The 21,195-nt window shown below is 33.9% G+C and overlaps 1 protein-coding gene across 1 annotated transcript; it reads left to right on the top strand.

The window, feature by feature from the left end:
• Positions 1-13,043: 13,043 nt before the first annotated feature.
• On the top strand, positions 13,044-14,503 carry LOC131008455 (uncharacterized). Its single transcript, XM_057935331.1, has 2 exons — positions 13,044-13,859; positions 13,949-14,503. Exons 1-2 carry the CDS (start codon positions 13,044-13,046, stop codon positions 14,501-14,503), a joined length of 1,371 nt encoding a protein of 456 aa, XP_057791314.1.
• The last annotated feature ends 6,692 nt before the right edge of the window (positions 14,504-21,195 follow it).

The following is a 21,195-nucleotide window of genomic DNA, read 5'->3' as shown; positions in this document are numbered from 1 at the left end:
CATCCACCAAGATGATGCATCCACCGTAGATCTTGATGATCGAATGGCTTAAAATGGTTCTATGTTCTTATTTTATTAGTGGTTCTTATTTGAATCTCTCCCTATATATATATATATATATATTCGAATATTTTTTAAAAAAATAGAAGATGATTTAAAAAAAAACAGAAATAACAATAAAAATGTACTTGGGGGATTTGAACTTGAGACCTCAATAATATGTGAATGATACTTTGCCACATTGTCCGGTAGTGGCAACCACATTAGTCAACCGTTAGAAATAATAATAAACTGAATCATACGAAGGGACATAGTTCGAAAAAAAAAAATAACATATATTTGGATTAAATGTATTATAATAATGCAGTAAACGTGATATAATAATAAGAAATAAATTTTAATTAATTAATTGAAATAAATTAGTGAACTTGAAAAAAATAAATTGTGAATACATTGGGATATTGGTCGGAAAAGTATATAACATATAATTGAAGACAATGCATTGTAATATAGTACTGATGTCGATTTGATAATAAGATAATGAACTACTATAGTGTAAATAATGATGTCGAAATAATTATACTCAATGAAATAAAGTTGAACTAATTGATTGAATTAAATTAGTGAAGTCAATACCTATATGACATATACATGAAGACAATGTATTATATTTTAGTATTAAACGCGATATAATTATAAGAAATATTTATACTCAACGTTCATTAAGTTCAATTTATTAATTCAAATAAATTAGTGAAGTTGATAAAAAATTAAAAAAATGAATCATACGATGGGATTTTGCTCGGAAAACTATGTAACATATAATTTATTTCAATATATTATAATAAAGTATTGTAATCGATATGACAATAACTAAATAAACCACTATTGTGTGATTAACGAAGTTGAAATAATCATTCTCAAATGAAATAAAGTTGAATTAATTATTGAATTTTAAAAAAATGAAATAGCTTGAATTGTATAAGATATATATGTAATGAAGAAAATTTTATTAAAAATGAAAGAATATTTATGTTGGCCAAGTAAATGAAGACATATACAATATTAAATATATTACTATAAATGAAGGAATATGTAAGTGGGTAATATAAATTATCAAAATTATAAAATTAAATATTATATAAATGAAGGAATATTTATATTGTAGAAACAATTGAAGTTGTTTTACGAAAAATAAAAATGGCCTTGAATATATTATAAATGAAGTAATGTATATATATGTTATCAAACAATTGAATATGTTTTACCCTAAAAAACATAGAATTGCATAGAATAGATTATAAATGAATAAATATATTACTCAATGGAATTATGTTGTGCAATTTAAAATTTCACTTAAACAAAATGAATCATACGATGAGATATCGTTCGAAAGAATAAATAACATATATTTGGATTAAATGTATTATAATAATGCAATAAACGTGATATAATAATACGAAATAAAGTTTAATTAATTAATTGAAATAAATTAGTGAACTTGGAAAAAAGAAATTGTGAATCATACGATGGGATATCGCTCGGGAAACTATAAAACATATACTTGAAGACAATGTATCATAATATAGTATTGATGTTGATTTGATAATAAGAAAATGAACTACTATAGTTTAAATAATGATGTCGAAATAATTATACTCAATGAAATAAAGTGTAATTAATTGATTGAATTAGATTAATTAGTGACATTTTTAAAATAAAGTGAATCATATGATGGGAAATAGATCGAAAAAATAAATAACATATACTTTATTAAACGTGATATAATGATAAGAAAACGAACTACTACAGTGTGAGTAATGATAAGAAAATTTTAAAAAAATGAATCAAACGATTGGATTTTGCTTGTAAAAGTATGTAACATATACTTTGTTTGAATATATTATACTAAAGTATTGTAATCGATATGATAATAACTAAATGAACCACCATTGTGTGATTAATGAAGTTGAAATAATTATACTCAATGAAATAAATTTAATAAATTATTTGAAATTAATTAATGAATCTGGAAATAAAATTAACATATAAAACTATTTAACATATACTTGAGGGAAATACAATGTTTTATTGTAAATAATTAAACATGATATACCAATAAGACAATGAACTGCGATAGTGCATGTAACGAAGTCGATATAACTATTTGTTATAAAATTATGAGTTATTAATTAATTTAAGTTAAATTAGTGAATACAATATATAAATAAATAAAATAAAGTGAAATGATTCATACGATTGGATTTCCGTCGCGTCACTATTTAACATATACTTGAATGCGAAAGAATGTATTATACGATGGCATTTTGCAATGTATTGAAATTAATTAGTGAATTTGGGATAAAATAAAATAAAATAAAATGAATAACTTACTTAATAATTTTAAATTAAAGTAAAAAAAAATTCTTTCATTATTTACAAGTATTAATCTTACTTAATTATTAGTGGAGAAAAATTCAAAAATCACCATTTTCGAAAAAAAATAAATAATAGAAATTTTGGAACATATAATATGTGTGGAAGCAAATCTAATTGTTTTTTAGGAGAATCCTTATATTAAAGGAAACAAACAAAAAAAATAATACAATTTTCGGAAAAATAAAATAAAATTACAGAAGTAAAAAAAACAGAAAACAGAAGGAATTAAAATCGAATAATACTAAAAAACTGTTGAGATAATTTTGAAAAGGATATTCTAGTGGAAACAAATAAAAAAGAATAATACAATTTTCGGAAAAATAAATTTGGCTGAAAATAGAACCCTCAATAATCGAACAAATTAAAAACAAAACATAGTCAATTCATAAATTTTCGAAAAAAATAAAATAAAATTCGATAACAAATAACATAAATTTAAAAAAAAATTGAAAAAAAAATCATTTTCGGAACAATAAAAAAATAATATATGCAAAAATAATTACTATAGTATTATGTTTACAACAATTCATAAATTCGTCGGAAAAAAATAATAAAATCTCAGAAATAAATAAATAAATAACAATTCGAAAAAAAAAATCATAAAATTTTCACTTTTCAGAAAAAAAATAATTTTTGAATAAACAGAAAAATAGGGAAAAAGAAAAAAATACAAGATAAATAGGATAAGATTAAAAGTAGTTGATGAATTTAAGAAAGGAAATTTTAAAAGAAAAATAAAAAAATTCGAAAAAAAAAAATAATTCGAAAAAATATATAATTTTCGAAAAAAAAATTGGCAAAAAAACGGCAAACAATATGGAGAAAAAAAAATACAAAAAAAAAGATAAGATTAAAAGTAGTTGAAAAATATAAGGAAATGATATTTTAGTAAACCATAAATTAGCAAAAAAACCGATTCAATTAAAAAATCACATAAAAACCGGTTAAAACCTAGGTGTCTAGACACCTAGGTGTCTAAAAATGACTACTCATTTTTCCAAATAGTAACCACTATCCAGTGACCCACAATATTCGTATATGATCTAATGAATAATTTCATACATGTGGAATATTATAAATCTTTATTTTTTAAAGAAATTTAGTCAAAAATCTCGTAAATATGTCAAAGAATAACATACCACACTCCACACATGCAGCATCTGATGTCAACATGCTCAGTCTTTACTCACCAAATTATATTCAAATCAATATTGATTTTCTTACTATAGAGTGAGTGTATTCAAAGTATTACAGTTGATTGTTGTACATTAATGGGTCAATAAATCAAACAACATGAAAGCAATTAATTACACATCAATGGCATTAATATACCTAATGTCCCAACATATAATGAACTTTAAAAAGTATATATGAAGTAAAAAAAAAAAAAACTTTCACCCTTAAAAAACTTATTAATTCATGCCTAAATAAAACTTATTTCACCCCTAAAATAAAACTTGCAATAATAGAGGTCGTACAATCTTTAACACTGAGGGTGAAACAATAATATTTTGAGCGAAACATATAAGTAATTTCCTCCAAATTACCTCCTTTTTTCGAAAGGCATTGTCTACTTCAATTCCATGTCGCATCAATTACATAAGCCCTATTTATTAGTCCATCAATTAAAAATGCAACTTTCAATTTGAAATTAATTTTAAAATTAAGTAGGAATTTTTTTATTATAATAAAAATGAAAGTTTATTTGTGTAATGTATTATTTTTCTTCTTTATCTTCTTTTTTTATTATTTTATTTATTTTCTAAAATTATGAAATTCGATTAATTATAAATAATTTGATATGTACAAATAAAAAATCCCGACAAGAGCTTTAAGTTTATATATTTTATGTAATTAAATGTTAGATTTAAAATATAAAAAATATTTTTATATAAAATTAAATTTTAAAAAACATCTCTCCTTTCTCCTCTTATTTTAAATAAGTTCATTTTAATTCTTTTTTACTTTTTTGTCTTTTTCTTTTAACTTATTTTCTTTAATATATTAATTTTTATTTATAAAAAAACATAAAAATATTTTATGTGCATTGCACGGGTGCAAATGCTAGTAGATATTATATTACAAAATAATTTTATAATACAACTATAAAATGTAACAAAATATATGAATAATTTAATGAACTAAATACATGAAAATCGTTTTTCACCAATCACTAAATATATTAATGCCTTTACTTAAATGACAATTCTTTGAAAAAACGTGTCTATTGATGTTGTGACTCGTATTACATATATAATTAATTTTAACAAAAGATAAATTTGAACTAAATCTACGCATTATCGGTCGCATTTGGAACTAAATTAAAGGACTGGGTGAATTAAAAATTAACTACTAGTATTTTATAATTCAACACTAGCATAAAATATTCTTATAACAAACGATATGATAAACATAACACATGATCCGACAGTAGATCGTGGAATCTAAGGTGGAGGGTAAAATGGTAAATGCGTCGAGAATGAAACATAGAAATCTTTCCCTCCAAAGTTTTATCTTTTGACTTTTATTACCGTCAATGCGAAAAAATCGAAAAGTAAGACCATTTTTCCATACCCAAAATACCCCTGATCGGGCGCGAGATAACCTGATTCTTACTAGAGAAAAATGAAACACTCCAAGGATACGAGGGAACTTTCCAGCAACTCATTATTTGTCGGTGGCTCTATCTCCGCCTCCTTCCCCTTCCGGATCCTATCGCCCGACCCGTATTCCTTTCGACCCGGATAGTTACACGTTTTCCCCGTATCAATACCCGTTTTCGATGTCCCGGAATCCGAACGGGTCACCGGCGACCTCGGCCTCCTTCCGGAGCGCTCTCCTCCGCCCGTATTCATAACATTTCCGGATCCTGGTTTGACCCGACCAGGAGACGTGTCGGACCTCCGCGCCGGAGATCTCCCCGCCGCCTTCTCTCTCTTCACCTCGCGGGGAAATGGCCTCTGCTGACGCAATGCGCCGTCGTTTTCAACCTCGCTGTGGATCTCGTAGTCGGAGGGCTTCTTTGCGGCGGCGGCGGTTCTCTCAGTCTCATGGAATCTTGGAATGGGCAGCAATCGGTGTTTGGGGATGGCGGGGGTCTCGGAGAGGACTTCTTTGACGGTTTCTTCGTAGACGGGCGGCGGGGATTTGCTGCCGCCGTCGTGATGCGTGGAGTTGGGAGTGAGGGGAGTTTTGGGCGGCGGCGCGGCGGAGTTTGTGCCGAGGCAGCTGCCCATGTTGGTGGGTGGCGTGCTAACTTGCGCTGGTTCCGGTATTGCTGGACATGGCGGAGATGGTGAATGTGGAGTGGTTGAAAAGAAGAGGGTAAGGGAAGGGGTTTATTTATTTGAGATTGGATGAAGCATTGGAGCTCCTGTTCTTGTATTGGCAGTTGAAAGGAGAGACAAAATTGATGAGTGAGAATAACGACATTACATCCAATTTCTCTCTCTTTATTTTGTTTAGCGTCAAACAATTACTCACTAACCTTAATCAAGTCGAGCACATAATGACTGACTATGGTGCTGACGCCAATGAAAAGTTTATTAATGCAAGAAAATTTAGAAAATGAATATAGCTTCAGTGTCACATTCTAAGTTTTTAAGTAGAGGCACACTTCCGTGCATATAGGGAAGGACTCAAGTTTCGGAGTTTCAGATCTAAGGGGAAAAATTGAAATCTTATTTGATATTGGATGTACGGTAGCAATGAGATTAAAATAAACCGACCAATTTCGTCACTCACACTAACAAGGATGAACAGTGTTACATCCTCTCCAACGGGCCCCAACATTAACTAAATTGTGCTACCAAATACGCAATATTCGCGAGGTAACTAAACAAACCAGCATAAACTTGGCTACCAAAAGGACCCAAAATATGTTGTATATTATTACGGTATAATTTATTATTCTATATAAACTACAACCATTGCTTGATAAAATCACAATGGCTATCATAATTTCATTTTGAATTAACTTATAATTCTATTAAGACAGTAAAACAAAATCATATTTGAAAGATTGACTAATATGTGGAATTTGTGGAGATAAGAGTACCATAACAAGTGCTTTGCTGGGAAAGAACATTCACATGAACATCGGTCATCTGAGGGGCCTCGTTCAAGGAAACAATCCACTATATGGAGATAAGTTACAAAAAAAACTTACACAATAAGACTCTGTCCTATTACGCCTAGTAATTTTCCAAATATCAACCCACGGTGAAAAGCTAATTGTGTATGCGCACACATACAATTTGGACGTGAGTACTAACACTCATAGCCGCACCCCTCAAGAAACAAGAATCAAATAAACAAGAGTCTACAACTCCTTACAATTTACCATCAATACTGTTTACTTCACCAACACTCTAATGCTATAACTTTTACTGTTTACTTCACCAACACTCTAATGCTATAACTTTTACCAGAACTCGTATAAGGAACAATACTACTGGCAACACATTCGGGGGAAACACTTAGCATGAACCAAAGACAGTTGACACATTGTGCGAGATTAATTCCATTCAGCACGAACTCCCCCATTTTTTTGAACGAAAGTGGGTCTTCTTATATAGTCTTCAAGCCCTCAATCCTCTCTTACAATCCAAAAATGATAATTTCCTTGTGAAATAGATCTTTGACTTATACAAGAACTTTTCTTCTAGATAGATTTTTCTTATTGAGTAGATCTTCATATTTTGTATGGTAATCCATATCTCAGGACAATCTACATTCCTTTTATGAATAAGGAAATTGTCATAATTAACAGTTACGACGTTTTGGCACTCATGAAGACACTCGTACCTTATAAGAAAGTATCGCGGGCAAAGAAACTTTGTCTACATAATTGACAATATACTCTAATAATATTAATAATTATTAGGATTGAGTAAATACTGTAAATTAGCTCAGTAAATAAACTTATATATAAATAAAAGGCCCAATGGCCAGACGTACATCAAAACTTTAATGTAAGTGTTAGATTTAATCTCTCTTTTAGTATTAGAAAGAGAAAAAAAAAATGCATAGAGGTCATATGTTTAAAGATACCCATATTGCAAAAAATAGTCAAAACAATAGATAAATTATAGTCATATGTTTAAAATTTCCCATGTTGCAGAGTTTAGTCAAAATAATAAATAAATTATCAAGAATTAAGTTAATTCTAACGTTAATCAAAATTATAAACATTTGAGATTAATCTAATCACTATAAATTGTGTATTGATTTATTGTAGTAATTAGAAAAAAAAATATTATTGTACATTATAATTCATGATCACTTTATATAAATTAGAGTTAGGATACGCGGACAAACGAAAATAATAAATTAAATTATGTTTTTGTGCACGGAGGGAGTATAAACTTTCGATACCTATACATATAATAAATAAATGATTGAATTTTAAATATAACAATTACTTTAAAATAACATTATTCTTAAAAAATAATCTCATCGCACAGGCATTATATGTTATAGTGAATACTTCATTCCATTACATGACTATTTGCTTTGGTGGATTGAATAAGATTAGTTTCATGATATCTTGTTCGTTTAACATACGCAAAAGTATAACATATTCATATAATTTCTACATAAATATACAATTAATATTTTTTGTGGACAAAGGGAGTAACATACTAGCATATGCTTGTCGTTGTTTGGGGGTGTTAAATGGGCTAAACTTCACTCTCAATTCCACACTATATGACATTTTTTACATTTGTTTCAATCTATTCCACATTAAATTTATTTAAACTTCATCAATTCATAACCTAAATAAAATGCTCAATCTCCATGAATACATTAGCTCATCTATCTTTCCCACATTGATATTCTATTAAATTTAATCATGAAAAAACCTAGATAAAGAATTACTTATAATATGTATTTCAAATAAATAGTTTTCCATATTTTTTTATACTTAGTTTTTCACATCAAATTTATATTAAACTTCATAATTCAAAGTCTAAAAAAAATGTAATTAGATTTCAATATTTGCAAACCTAAAAATAAAAGTATATATGTTTTTGAAATAAATAGGTTTTTCAATTGAATTTAGTCGTATAAAATAAATAAAATAATACTTAAATGTATTTTAAATAGATAAGTTATTCAATTTAATTTGATCATATAAAATAAAGAAAATGATACTAAGATATATATGAAATAAATAAATTCTTCAATTTAATTTGGTCATGTAAAATAATTTGAAATAAATCTTCATTCTCACATTAATCTCATAATAATATATCTAAATAAAAGGCATAATTTCATTCATATATTAGCTTATCATCCTTCCGACATTGATATTTTATCATTCCCGCATTGATCCTTATTGAACTTCACCATGAGAAAAGGGCAAAGAGAGAGAGAGAGAGAAGATACTTTTGAGATGCATTTAAAATAAATAGATTATTCAATTTAATTTGATCATAAAAAATAATTTCAAATAAATTATCATTCATTGGTCTAACACATTCTCATTCTCATTCTCATATACATTTAATCTACACAGCGTTGGTGATATTAGAACTTTTGCTCTCCTCTCCTTGATATATTTGTAATAATATAACCATTGATTGAAATTACTGATATTATAAAACCAAAGAGAATGAAATAGCAGATACAAAAATCCTAACACAGCGTTGGCCCAAGGACACTTCTTCGCTGGTCTGCAAATGAAACCTGAGACTTTAATGCACCAAAATTAAATTTTAAATTTGAAGGATAGTTTTATTTGTTTCTTTTAGGGAAGAATGCTTTATTAAAAAAAATCTGTATAATTTAAAACACTGCATTTACTCGTTATGTAAATCATTTCGAGCATTCACGTGATTTTGTTTTTTGAATGGCAAACCCTTTTTTTCAACAACACATTTAACATTAAATAACTATATATACATGGGGATTTTACATACACGTATATATTAATATATACAGATATCAATGATTCATACTGAAATTACAAGTTTTTCTTTTATAAAATCGTAATTTAATAAACATACTGAAATTACAAGAATACAAGTTTGTAGTAATTAATCCTCTACTTAATATTTCCTCCATCCCTAAAGAGTGTGTGGTGAAATGAAGGTGATAAACACTCATTTTGCATAGTTTATATTGTTTATATTCTGCGTTTTAAGTCGATTTTATGCCCGTTTCATTGTCGTTTAGAGTTTATTGCATATTAATTCATGATTTCACGGTCTGGTATAGTTTTGGCTGTTTTGATGCAGGAATGAGTGTTTCCTTGGAGCATGGTTAGTAAGGAATATGTCTAAGGGAATAGATGTAAGAGAATCGAGCTTGGAAATCGAGAAAAAGAGGAGAAAACGAGCTAGGGGCGCGAGAAAAGGATGGAACGGCGGTCAACGGCGAATTGGGCAGAAACGTGAAGGATTTCGGCGGGCAGTTCGGCGACCGCCGTCCAGGTCGCCGAAGCCTCTGGAGAAATTTTATACTTGGATTTTGGAGCAACTCGGCGGGCGCCGAGTTTGACCTCCGATCCGGGAGTTTGCGGGCTCTTTTTCCGGATTTTTGATTTGTTTTCGTTTTTTGTTTTGGCCCTAGACTATAAATAGGTCTTCTTTTGACCTATCAAAAGTTCCATACATTATTCCCTAGTACTATAACTTTAGTTTTACATTTGTTTTCCAGTTCTCAAGGCTTGGATCAAGATTGAAGATTCAAGCTGCTACAATTGTTCTTATTCGGTTTTTATATAATTCAGTTCTTTCAATTGCGTTCTTATTAATTATGTTTATGCTTTCTTTCATTATGTCTGGCTAGTTTCGTTTAGCTGATTCTAGGATTTGTAAATAGTTGATTAAATTTAGTAATTAATTTGTTAATACTTGTGTGCCTTTCAGTTTATGATTCATAATTCCTGGTGCTTGATTTCTTGTGAATTATCAGATCAATAGTTTGCATGTTTAGCTATTCGGTTTGAGACCTAGCGGAGATAATTGTTTAGCGGATTCAGGAATGTATGATATGATTTTAACCTTGTGACCTAGCGAAGATAGGTGGATCATAGGGAGCTATTCTTATGCGCTTTTGGGAGTTAGTAGATTTTTTGAGACCTAGCGGAGATAGAAAATATGTTAATCTACGATCGTTGCTGCTCTAGTGAGAGTAATTGATTAATTAAGTTATCTCTCATCATAACTGGATTAAACTGGTACACAGGATTAATAGATTAATTGTGTAGATTTAGTTAATGAACTTACTACCCTAGGATCAGTTGTCTTTATTTATTTGATTTAGATATTTACATTGTCTATTCTTTTGTTTGCATTTTATTTTGAGTGATTCGACCTCTATTTTCTGTTGCCTATCTACTATTTTTGTTTGTTTAGGAGATAGCTAGAGTGATTTCGATATTTCAATCCATGTGGAGACGATATTTTACTTGCTATTTAGTATTACAATTACACCGTGTTAGTTGCGATTTGGTTGCTAGAAAAATAGTACATCAGAAGGGCATGTATTTTAATACTAAAAAATTGAAAGATGTGATTTTAGTATTAAATGATAGCATTAGGCCCACCAAATTGTAAAAGTAAAGGTTGACGAAGCCGTCGTTTGAGCTTCGCTCAAATAAAATATCATGTGCCCACAACTAGACTAGCTAGTGGTAAGTCCATAGTTGAATCCACATGGAACTGAGCAGTAACTCCTCCTGCAAGGGTGTCACTAAGAAGGGTTTGTATTCTGATGGGTTCTGACCACAACGTGCTTATGGGCAGAGCGGGGTTTCCAACTAAAACTGAAATAACAAAGGTAAATGAATCAAATAACAAAACAATCCTGACTTGGGTTCCAATCACTAAACATGAACTAGGCACTCGATCATTGGTGCAAAGATAAATCACTATACTCGCATACCAGTGGTTATAGGCATAAGAATTGTTGAGCCCCTATTGTCACTCGTCACGCACGCAAAAACCCCTTGCCCAATCTATCCTTTCAGTTTATGATCCCTTAGAAGGTTCAACTAATGGAAATCAACTACCCCGGGCAACATCCACGCTCTCTGCGATGGCCTATCGCTAGTTGTGCTTTGCCCAGAATGCCTTAAGAATTAGATAGACCCACTTGACTCTTACGCAGATATTTCACCGCAGTCACGGCTCCAACACTCGTTGTACTATTTTGGAGGTCGATGGTGTCTCGCCTTTTGCCCAAAGTTTACTTGTGGCCAAACTCCCTAGTTAACTAGTGATCAATTAATTAACCAAGTTATTACAATCTTATTGGAATCAAACCTAGTGTATCGGGAATATGCTCGTATAGTTATTATGCCCAAATTAGACCTCTCTAGTTAAGTGTTCATGCTTAGATCATCTTGCCCAAATCAGAATAGAAAACTAGCCAGACATAAAGTAAATAACAAAAGCAAAAGACATGATTAAAAACAAACTGAAAATACTTAAAGAAATAAAAGAGTGCTTACGGTCAAAAGTGCCGCAAAGAACATAAGCAATGTAATCTAGACTACGCCCACAGCCTGGGCAAGCTTGAACTCCAAAAGCACGTAAACAAAGTGCACAACAGCCGGTTCTTCAACACCCTTGGCTTCGAAAGCTCATCGGGTATATATAGGCGCGACTAGGGAAACGAAAGACACAACCCATGTTGTTGCGGCCGGATCCATGCAAGGCATGGAGATGCTATCCACTTTCAGACCTAGTATCTTGAAGATTTCTTTCCTTTCGGATAAGGCGGAGGTTTAGCCTTATTGGTCTCTTCTTGGATGCTGCCGCCTTCGGCCCATATCAAGCGCCTACTCCACAGTCCTGCCTCGCCCGTTTGCTGTGCTTCCGACTTCCTTCCCAGTTCTCCTCCTCATGCATGTCAGCTTCCGTGCGGTACCTATGGGCATAAGGGATGGTTTTGCCTCCGAATCCCCCTTGCTTCCGGCACATGCCTCTTTCACGGAAGGTGACAGCAGTTCTGACCTCTAAAGCACCTTTTGCCCACAAGCGGGTCCTGCCAAAGAACTACGCCCTTCCAGGCGACCAAACAACACAAAATAAAAGGAAAAGACTCGATCTAGACCTAAAACAGACACGAAAACAGAGCACAAACTTGGGCTCATCAAATGTGTATTTTGTAAATACTCCCTCCGTCCACCAAAAAGAGTCCCATTTGGGGTTCGGCACGGGTTTTAAGAAAGTTGTTAAAGTTGGTGTAAGTGGAGAGAGAAGTAAATTTATAGGGGTAGTGCTAATATGACTTTTCAAGTTCTTTAATCCTTAATTAACTTTTGATGGCAATAATTTAACTTTAATTAAAAACTTGAATTAATTACATAAATTAATTCATTTTAAATCGATTACTGAAACTAATTTAACTTTTTAATTTGTTTACTGAAATCGCAACAAATGAACAGCAAATGGAACGAAATAAAATTAGGCTGAACAAAACTGAAAGGTCACATATTCCAAGGCCACTAATTTCATTTGCCTCTAAAATTTCAGATTAACTTCACAAGTTGGAGCCAAATTCGAGAAAGCAATTTTCCTCCACTAACATCTATAAATACAAGAGCTGCTCCAACAATTCACAAAAGCTGAAACCTAAACTAAATAGACACAATGGCAGACAAACGAAAAAAGGCCAACTTGACAGAAATTGAAAGAAACAACATTGCACAATGGCTTCTCCAAAACAACAAGGACTTCAAGCTTCGGTACGGCGCGAAGAAAGAGGCAGCAGCTATGTTCAACATCGATGTGAGGACGGTTTGGCGACTGTGGACAGCAGCACGCGCACAAAAAATGATGGGAAGACATGTACAACTCGTTTCAATGAAGAAGGGATCAACACATAGCGATAAAAAGGTAATCGACGTGGAAAAAGTAAAGCAACTATCCGTTCTAGAGAGATCAACTATAAGGAAAATGGCAAACAAGCTTGAAGTTAGTAAAAGCTTGGTTGGTGTGTGGATAAAGGAGAAAAAGATTAGAGCACATACCAATACAATTAAACCTCTTCTAACACAGCAAAATAGATTAAGTAGGCTCACTTGGAGCCTTAGTCAATTAAGTGCAATTAGTGCAAATGGAAGAATCAAATTTCAGCCTATGTATAACACAATACACATAGATGAAAAATGGTTTTATTTAACCAAAACATCGGATAGGTACTACCTGCTGCCAGATGAGATAGAGCCTTATAGAGCATGCAAATCTAAGAGATTTATTGAGAAAATCATGTTCATTTGTGTGGTTTCAAGGCCACAATATGACAATGAAGGTAAAATGATTTTTGATGGTAAGTTTGGGATATTTCCATTCACTACGGTGGTGCCGGCAGTTAGGAACAACAAAAACAGATTGAGAGGCACGTTGGAAACAAAGCCGATCCAAGCAATCACAAAGGAAGTGAGCAAAGATATTTTCATCAACCAAGTGAGTTTTTAGACTATGCTTTTAACTATCAGAATGCATTACATGCTTCATCATTTAGCATATTCAGTTACTTACCATTCAATTTTCAGATTATTCCAACAATTAAGGCCAAGTGGCCTCGTGGTGCAAGTAGGCATATAATTATACAACAAGACAATGCGAAGCCCCACATTAAAGGTTCAGACCCTGACTTTGTAGCTGCTGCCACATCAGATGGATTTAACATCCAACTGATATGCCAACCACCGAACTCGCCGGATACAAATGTGAATGATCTAGGGTTTTTCAGAGCAATTCAGTCCCTACAAGATGACAAGTTGGCTAATTGTGTAGATGATTTGCTCAAGAACGTGAAAGATGCATTTGAAGAGCTTGAGCCACACAAGTTAAACAACGTTTTCCTCACACTACAGGGTTGCTACCATGAAATCATAAAATGCAGGGGCAACAACAACTACAAGATTCCACATATCAATAAGGAAAGACTCTCAAGACTTGGAGTTCTCCCAGAATGTTTGGAGGTGGAAGAACAGCTTGTAAGAGACTGTTTGGAAGAGTTAAGACAACAGCAAACTGAACAAGGCACAATCTACAACCTTGATCAACTAGTCGAGGGACTGCAGCAGGTTGTTTTGATGGATTAGCAAGTAATGTTGACAATTTTTTGGGCAAGAATGTTTACAAAGTCAAACTTTGCATATATGTTTGTAAACACTTTTGTAATGTCTCAGCTTTTGAAAACATGATTTTTTTGCATCATCGACATTAATTTAACCCTGAATTCAACCTCCAAAACTAGGAAATTCATAGTGGTGGCTAGAACTACAGGAGCTGCACCCTCAGACATTATGAAATTATTGTTATCACAGGGTAATTTATTTCAGCCAACATATACCAACATATATAACAACAGAGGGGAACCTCCTAAACTAGGGAAAACCTAGTGGTGGCTACAACCTCCTAATGCTTCATCATTTAGATTATTTTCAGCTGCATATATGTTTGTAAATAGGGCAGGCAAGGCATCAAAAGCAAACCAACAACAAGAAATAATGAATGTAAGGCATCACCAGCCACCAAACACCACCATATAGGGAATCAGAGGCATCACCGGCCATCAAACACCAACAAACACCAACAAATAAGGCATGCAAGGCATCACCAGCCACCACCAACCCAAAAGCAAATTAGGAACAGAATCACCTGATTAGATTAGGTCTAAGGCCGCCGGGCAGTACCGAGAAAGCAATCGAAGGTACCAAATCCTTCTTTCATTGCTCCAGCCCCTCCAATTATCAAAAGGTTCCGGCTCCACCGCATCAAAGGCCCGACCTTCTTCATCCTAGATGAAGCCATCCACGGCCCGATCTTGGGGTGTTTCCGGCACCACCGTATCAAAGGGCCGGCCTTCTTCATCTTGGATGAAGCCATCGACGGGCAGATCTTAGGGTGTTTCCGGCACCACCGTATCAAAGTGCCGGCCTTCTTCATCCTAGATGAAGCCATCGACGGGCAGATCTTGGGGTGGCTCCGACGCTTCCATTAAGACCGTTTCCGGCACCACAGTGTCCGGCTCCAAAGCCCAAGATAGAAAGGACAAAGCTTCAAAGTGGGTCGCCGTCAAAACGTCTGAAAACGTCGGAGAAGACTCCGTCATTGGCGCCGTATCACCGAAAACCAAAGGGGGGAACAACAAATCGGGTGATTCTTCGGTAGAATCACCGGTGGTTCCGAGATCCATCGGAGATGGTAACAGATCCGGTGATTCTTCGGTAGAATCACCGGCTGAACAGAGAGAAGTGAGAATTTGTTCTTGATCCATAAATCAGGGTTGGGGCAATGAGAAATTGGAGGCCGAAGGGGAAATCGGCGAGGAAACAACAAATCGAGTGACGCCGAAGGAGAAATCGGCGAGGAAACAACAAATCGGCGAGAAAAGACTTAGGGTTTTCAGGGAGAGAAATGATGCGGCGCTGATGAACTTAGGGTTTGAAGGTGAATGGATTTTTAACATAAGTGGCAGAATAAAATATTGGGGGGTGGGATGATTTAATTTTCGTTCAGGGTCAATTAATATTGGGGGGGTTGGTTTTAATTTGACACATTTTCAGAGGTTAATTAAGAGTGTTTAATTAGGTATGACTTTTTAATTAAAGGAGTTTAAATTAGATTTGTGGTGGGCCCAACAATGGCAATTAAAGTGAATTGTGATGCAAAATAAGGGTAAATTTGTCAAAATAGTGAAACAGGACTATTTTTCATGGACAAAAAAAGAGGGGAATCAAGACTCTTTTTCGTGGACGGAGGGAGTATTGAATATGAATAGGGTTTAAAGTATAAATGAGGTTTTTAAGAAAAGAAAAACACACAATCTTTGTAAATGAACGAAAATATTAATAAACACACAAGACGGATAGAGTGTATATATATATATAGGGTTGGGTTCACTAGAGAATTATCTTTTTATTCATTATGAACAAATCTATTCATTTTACGAACAGATCAACATAAGTAATGAACAATCGTATTTAGTAAAAATAAAGAAAAACTTGCCACCAGCAGGATTCGAACCCTTGACAAATTGCTGTTCATGTGGTACATTGATCTGTTCATTAAAATTATGGATCTGTTCGTTTTTATTTTACGAATTCTCTATTCTTCATAATATTTAGCTTCTCTGTTGAACCCTTATATATATATATATATATATATATATATATATATATATATACACGGAGAGTAATTACTAAGGAAAGTGACCATTACGTATTTATTATACTCTTTTTTTTTGAAGTGTTATATAATCGAATAAATTCATGATGACATGCATACGAAAAATGAGACATTCTTGATATATCGCTCCAAATTAAATTGACTTAGAAACGAAATCTCTCTCCAAATAAAAAATATGCACTCATATAATTATATTGGGGATTAAAACTTAATATTTGATCATTCATCTTAAAAATATAAATTTTGACATTTTTTTACAATTTCAAATTATATTGCCCTTAATTTGGACAGACCGAATAGGATTGGGCGAGGGTTCGAGTGATACTTTTGGCATTAATGCTATAATTTATGCTAAAAGTATCAAATTATTTAAAACAAAAAAATACTAATTAATTTGGTACTTTTGGCACTAATATTGTCATTTGTTCTAAAAGCACCAAATTGCTTGATTTTGTTTTCTTATTTCTATTAGTACTTTTGGCACTAATATTCTTATTTGTTCTAAGTAATTTGGTACTTTTGACATAAATTATAATATTAGTGCGAAAAGTATCAAATTACTTAGTATTTGTTTTGTTTTGTATTCTGTTGGTACTTTTGACACAAATTACTCCCTCCGTTCCACTTATCTTGGCACACTTCCCTTTTTTAATTTGTTAAATGGCACTTTCCAAAATAGTATTTGGTTCCTACCATTTCTACACACATAAAATAAGTGGTGGTCCATACCCACTTTACACTCTTAGGCTGCGTTTACTTTGATAGATAAATTTATCCATGAAAAAAGATGGATAACAAAAATTTATGCTTATAAATACCTCATTTCGTTTCCCATATTTTACACAAAAGAGAAGTTCACAATTTTTCCTTCCTTATTTTCACTTCGAGTATGGATAATATTATCCCTCCATTTCTGGTGTGATAATATTATCCATCATTGAAGTGAAAATAAAGAAAGAAAAATGATTAATTTCTCTTTTGTGTAGAATATGGGAAAAGAAATGAGGCATTTATAGGCATAAATTTTTGTTATCCATCATTTTTCATGGATAAATTTATCCATCAAAGTTAACGCAACCTTATTCTTGATTTCTGTGTCTAAAGTAAATGTGCCAAGATAAGTGGGACGAATGGAGTATAACATTAGTGTCAAAAGTATTATTCGAACTTGCGCGCCCAACTCGATTCGGTCGGTCCAAATTAAGGATGTTACAGTTTCAAATTGTAAAAAAATTATCAAAATTTATGTTTTTAAGATAAATGACCAAATATTGAGTTTTATAATTTGATATGGCTATTTCTGTTAGGTCCGGGGGGTCTCGAATAGGTGTATGGGGGGGGGGGGGGAATACACCTATAGGCTATTTTTACAACGATCTACCGACCTCAATCAGAGGGATCTCAGTCAGAGTAAAGCGAAACTTTACATGCAAACAAGACACCTGTTTTACCGAAATTAGTTTTGACCAACAGGGTTGACGACTGATACTGAAAGCTCTTCAGTAAAGAGTTATCAGTTAAGTCACTAGAACTTAACTGATCCACGTAAGGGCTTCAGTCGTGTTTGCAAAGATAGAGATGATATCACTCTTCCTTACTATCAGAGGATAGTTCAGTCAGATTGATATCATACGCAGCGGAAATTAAACTTAGTTTCGAATAGCCTCGGTGGAGCAGATAGTTGGATTAAGGTTTCTCTTTGCTGTTAATCAGTGTTCAGTTTTATCAATTGAAATCGCACAAGTATTGGATGTAAAACTGAAAGCTGTAAATAACACAGAGACTTTTACGTGGTTCGGAAAAACCCTTTCCTACATCCACGACTGGTTGATCAGACCAACAATCCACTCCGCAAGTGCTTACTTGGTGCACTGCAAACCGTACCCGTGTGCTTGCCTGGTGCACACAACCGTAAACTGAAGATAAACTCTCTTCAGCACCCACACACCTCGCGTAGGATTTCCCTGCTAAGCACACCTCGTGCTCAGACTTCCCACTCAGAGTTCAGAGTACCTTCCTGAACTCCGAATCACCCAAACACTCTTATGGAGGAGAGGTTTAAACGAGTGCCAACTATACTTACAAAGAACAAGTTCTTTGAAACAAGTTTGACCTTTGGCTTCTGGGTAAACAGATATATGCCTAGGGTCTAAGAGAATGTATGTAATCAGTAGAGACTGATTTTGGCTTTGGAATTCTCTTCTTCGATTCAAGCTTTGGGCGGTTAAGCTTTAGGCTGAGTAGCAATTTCGGCAGAGCTTCAGCTTATGTCGTTGAATCGGTGAAGATTGAAGTGATCCTCAAGCGCTATTTGTAGGAGAACTCTTGAATAGATTCGTTGGCGTAAATCGTCCTCAAGATTTCTTCCGTTGGAGAGCAATTCGAATTTGGGCTGAGGCTTCAATCTTCGAGGTTCCTTGTCTGTGTGGAAACGGCTCTCTTTGATGGACAGGAGAAGTGACATCTCTGAAAAGTAACCACCAGATAGGAATGACCTCTGCAGAGATAAGATATTGTGATATCTCTGCATTTAATGCGGCTGTACTTGTGCGTACGTGGCTTCCTCTGAACGTTGGAAGATCAGTCCTAGGAGGAATGTTCAACTGATACTTGATTTTAGTATCAGTCCATTGCGCGCATTAAATAATCAGTCTTCAACTGATTCTTCAACTGATACTTCAGTTGGTAACTCCAGTCTTCAGTCTTCAGTCTTCAGTCTTCGACACCGCAACTAAACTAGAAACGAACTCTAACACTTGAGTTCAAAACGATTCTAGTCTATTACAAATAAGTCCTATGATTTTTGGTATCATCAAAACAAGGGTTAGGATATTCCACAAGGTTCCCAACAATTTCCCCCTTTTTGATGATGCCAAAACCACACAGCAGTTCTAGACAACAAAAAGACTAAACTCATAGTACAAGTTCTAAACAAGAGGTGAAAACAGTTCCCCCTTAACAATAGAACCTAAACAACTTGTACTTAGAGCAAGAACGAAAACATTTCTAAAAATAGAACTTAAAGAAGACAGAAAAACCATAATCAGAGTCTAGACAAAGAGTCATTGTCTTCAGGTTGAGATAAAAAAGAAGTTCATTTCATTAATAAGACTGATAAGCCATCAGTCGAGGTACAGAGCAAGACTTACATTGGAGTAAAAAGAAAAACAAAAACATCATGGATAAACCATGGACTCCAGCAGTCTGCTTGGCTGCGCCTTGAACTTCTTGATCTTCATCTTCTGTCTTCATGTCTTCGTGTTCCTAAGCTTGTTCCACTCTCACTTGTGTTCCGTTGATTTGAGGTCTCTTCTGAAACGTCATCCTTCTGGTGATTCTTAGCTATCCCATCTACAGTCAAGAAATAGGGACAGGAGTAACCCAAAGGAAGGGTTGCTCACTGACTCTGACTTCTTTTCCCCTTTTTAGCAACATCAAAAAGAGAGATGACCATGGAAGCTGAAATCAAATGAGACAACAACTCCAATTCTCAAGTTGTGGTGACAACTTGAGAAGAGGAAAGGTCCCAAATATGCAGAAGGAGGAGGACGTCAGGAGTGGGTGGAGAAGGATGAAAAAGAGAGGACGGAGAAGGCGGAGAGACAGAGAAATGAAGAAGAGCAAATTGAAGGAAAGGAAAGTATGCATAGCATCGTTAGAGATAGTCATGAGATACAACTATACATTCGATCCGAAGAGCGAGGAGACAGACGAGAAGAGAAGAATTATAGGAGTGCGAGAGGAGGGGAGGAGAAACGAAGAAAATGCATGACGAGGCGTGGATGAAAGAAAAGGATCAAAACACGCTTTGTCATACATGAGAGAGAAGAAGATGTGGAGATAGAGAATCGAATCAGTGGTAGTCGTGAGGACTAGCACTGTCGATTTTGCGCCGGATGGCAATGAGCTTCTGCGCATTGCTGTTGCACTACATAGAGGCTTCACCAAAAGGCGAGGAGCTTCCTGAGAATCAGGTGAAGTTTGTCCATATTCAGACAGGAACTTCCAATCCATGTTCCGGGCATGAGGATGGAAGACACTCGCTTCGCTGGATACAAGTGAGGGTAGAGCAAACTTTGACGCCGGAGAGACGTTGAGATCCAGTGGAAGGGTCCGGTGAAGACCAAGACAATGAGCATCAATCTTCCACTCCATGACTTTGCAGTCATAGATTTCTCCTTTAGTCGGAACAATTTTTCTCTGCAACTTTGGAAATAATTGAAGCTTTTTCTCACAGTGAAGGCTGTGGAGATTTGTTAGTTGATGCAGAAAAAACATGAAGACAACATGGTATAAATAGGCAGAATGTGAACCATGTAGAAGATGAAAAGGTTTTTCGAAAACTGTGCCTAAAATGCAATTGAAGAAAAAATTTCGCGTCCGCCGTCACTGCGAGGGACTTTGAAAGGCATCATTACATTATGTCATGTCAATGAGCGTTTCAAGAAATTTTATTGCAGAGGCAAAAAGGTTGGAAGGATTTTTGGCAATAAGATCAGGACAAGTTCAATCAAAACAGATTTTCACTTTATAAAAATCTTGTCCTTTTCGGATATTCCATATTCCAACAATTCCAACAATCAGTTAAAGTTTTTGAAAGAAA

This window comes from Salvia miltiorrhiza, chromosome 2, assembly GCF_028751815.1.
Source record: "Salvia miltiorrhiza cultivar Shanhuang (shh) chromosome 2, IMPLAD_Smil_shh, whole genome shotgun sequence".
Taxonomy (NCBI): Eukaryota; Viridiplantae; Streptophyta; class Magnoliopsida; order Lamiales; family Lamiaceae; genus Salvia; species Salvia miltiorrhiza.
Note: the sequence above shows the minus strand (reverse complement) of the source record. Positions and strands in the feature narration are given on the sequence as shown.